The following is a 2,577-nucleotide window of genomic DNA, read 5'->3' on the forward strand; positions in this document are numbered from 1 at the left end:
CTATTACCCCTCACACCCTTTTCCTCCTTCATGCCCACTTGGGTCCCTGAGGTTTGCCACTTTCACAGCCATATTTGTGGCTCTCCTAGGCTGTGCTCTTACAGGGGGTGTTCCCTGGGTGCACCCCTCAGAAGACTCCACATTCTCTCTATGCAGCAGGTGGGGCCAGAGAATACACTGTCTTCAAATGTTGTTGATCGTGGAGGGCTGGGGTCCTAGCCTCACTCCCCAGGGATCGCTTCTTGATGGTTTAGTCCTGGAAAACAACAGATAAACCAAAAACTGCCAAAAAAACAGGAGAAGCAAATCTTGCACAGCAGAGGAACATTTACTTGTCAGTTCATGGCTTCAGTTCTCAGCCCCAAGATGGTGAACATGTGGAGGTGATGGAGGCATGGGGCTGGGTAGTGCCCATGGTGCCTCACTCTGGGGGTGGGCAGGGAGGTGGGCATTTGGGAGGACAGGGCTTGGCACAGTGCTTGGGAGGGCATGGCGGAGGGCACGGAGGGCACGGCCGGGGGCACGGTGGGGGGCACGGGGGGCACTTCGGTGGTGGTGGGCACTTTTCCCTCGGGCACTTTTCAGAGCACCGTTGCAGCAGCTTCTTTAAACAGCTAGGCTGGCATTTGGTCTCACACTTTTGTTCACATCTGGGGTCACAGTTCTTGGGCTCATTCTTGGGCTCACTAGGTTTATTTTTATCATCACTCGACATTCTTTCTTGATTTTCTGGGCCCTGCAAAGAAATATGCAACAGGTTGTGCGTGGGAGACCACACTGCAAAGTGGGAGGGGCCAGTACAGGCTCCCCATGCCTCCTGCCCATCCTTGTTCTCAAGAAAGCTTTCCCAGGATGTGTGCAGGCTCTAGACCAAATTCTCAATTCAGGGCTGTCCTCTTGTTTTTTTAGTGGGTTGGTGACCACATTTATTGACCTCTCCATTCTAACTCTGCTTTTCCACTTTTATCCTCATTTCATAGCCCCTATGGAGTTCTTAACCTAGGGTCCTGGGAACCACTCCACAACCACAATAACCGTGTTTAAGCATGTATTTATGAATATACTTGCTGTCTTCTGTAACTTTGCACATTTTATTTAATTAGTTTAAAAACATTCTGAAGAGTACATAAATTGGATCAGAGTGCTAAAGGCATTTCATGGCACAACAAAGATTCTAAAAGACTGCCTTAAGGCCACCTCCCTACCTTCTGGAGATAGAACAACAGGGTATATTGGTGGGCTTAGGGACCCAGGCATGTCTTTAATCCTGTGTCTAGCCTAAGTCCTCACAAACTTGAGAATTAATTTTTTTACTCAAGGCCTGGGGACAGGAGTATAGTTTCATCCCTGCCATCGCTGGCTTCCCCTGAACCACCCTTGAAATCCTCCTCACAGTGGTTAGGGTAGGAGAGGAAATCAAGAGAGGATGTGATAAACTGGAAAATTCTAATTTCTCTGAAAATATAAATGTTAGTGCCACAAAATATGATTGTAAGGAGGGATTCCTTTTCACTCTTGAGTTTTGCCTTGAGCTGGGTCTTCTTTTATGGGCATTTTGACTTCTGAATATGACAGGGCCTTTCAGTTTCTGACAAGACTTGCAAGTTGGACCTAATTGGCACACCTTGATTTATTTTAACAGTGTAAAATAAAAGTTTATTTAATTTAGTCTTAAAATCAGTATTGCTCTCTAAACTGAGCTCTAAAATTGTTAAGTATCTTTCAAATGATGTGTATCCTTGTTCTTGCTACTGTGAGAGGAAACTTACCCCTGACTGAACACTGGGGATATCTCAGCCTTGTTCAATGCCTGGGGTGCTGTAGGTCACTCCCAGGAAAGTAGAGGTAAATGAGGGGGCATTTCCAGTTGTAAATGCAACTTACCCCTTTGTGTTGGTACTGGATCTGACAAGTAGTCGAGTGAGGTAGATGGTATGGCTGTGCTTAGGAAGGTGACTTTTCCCTCTGGTTCCTCTGCCCAGCAATGAGAAAGCCAGTGGTGGGGGGAAGGGGAGCTCCACTTGTGACCTCATCACTGCATCATCAAGTAGTGATTGTTGTGTGACTCCAGAGCCTCCAACTCAAATAAAACCCTTGAACAGGAGAATGGACTGTGATTAATCACCCCCTTTGCTGTCCTATCCTTTCTCTGGGTTCCTCAAAATTTGCTTTTGAAATAAGGCTGCAGTAAAGACCACTGAACCCTAAGGACAGGAAGGCTTCTTGTTGCTAGCAGCAGAAAATCTCCATTTTCGAGTGGTCTCTCTTGCTCCCCCAGCCTTCTCAAATTTAGCTCCTTTGAACTTGCCCCTTCTCCCTCTTTCTAGGACAGTCTCTTCGGATTGATCACAGCCATTTGACTCTCCTTTCCCCACTATTGTTCTCATATGAGATTCTGAAGCCTCTTTTTACCACCCCATATACCATGGACAAAGTCCAAAGGTTATTTTAGCTCTTTTTCTCAATTATAATTGTCTCTGCTTATAATTCACTGTTTGTTGGGATCTGCAATTCCTCCTTTCAATCAGGGAGTGGTCTCCTCTTGATATCCAACCTAAACAAACATGGCCTATTGTA

The 2,577-nt window shown here is 46.1% G+C and overlaps 1 protein-coding gene across 1 annotated transcript; it reads right to left on the reverse strand.

The window, feature by feature from the left end:
* Window positions 1-421: 421 nt before the first annotated feature.
* Window positions 422-715, reverse strand: LELP1 (late cornified envelope like proline rich 1). The gene has a single exon (XM_037167095.2). The coding sequence runs from the start codon at window positions 713-715 to the stop codon at window positions 422-424; it is 294 nt and encodes a 97-aa protein (XP_037022990.1).
* Between the last annotated feature and the right edge of the window lie 1,862 nt (window positions 716-2,577).

Source organism: Artibeus jamaicensis, unplaced genomic scaffold (genome assembly GCF_021234435.1).
Source record: "Artibeus jamaicensis isolate MK-2021 breed Jamaican fruit bat unplaced genomic scaffold, CSHL_Jam_final contig_1715, whole genome shotgun sequence".
NCBI classification, from domain to species: Eukaryota; Metazoa; Chordata; class Mammalia; order Chiroptera; family Phyllostomidae; genus Artibeus; species Artibeus jamaicensis.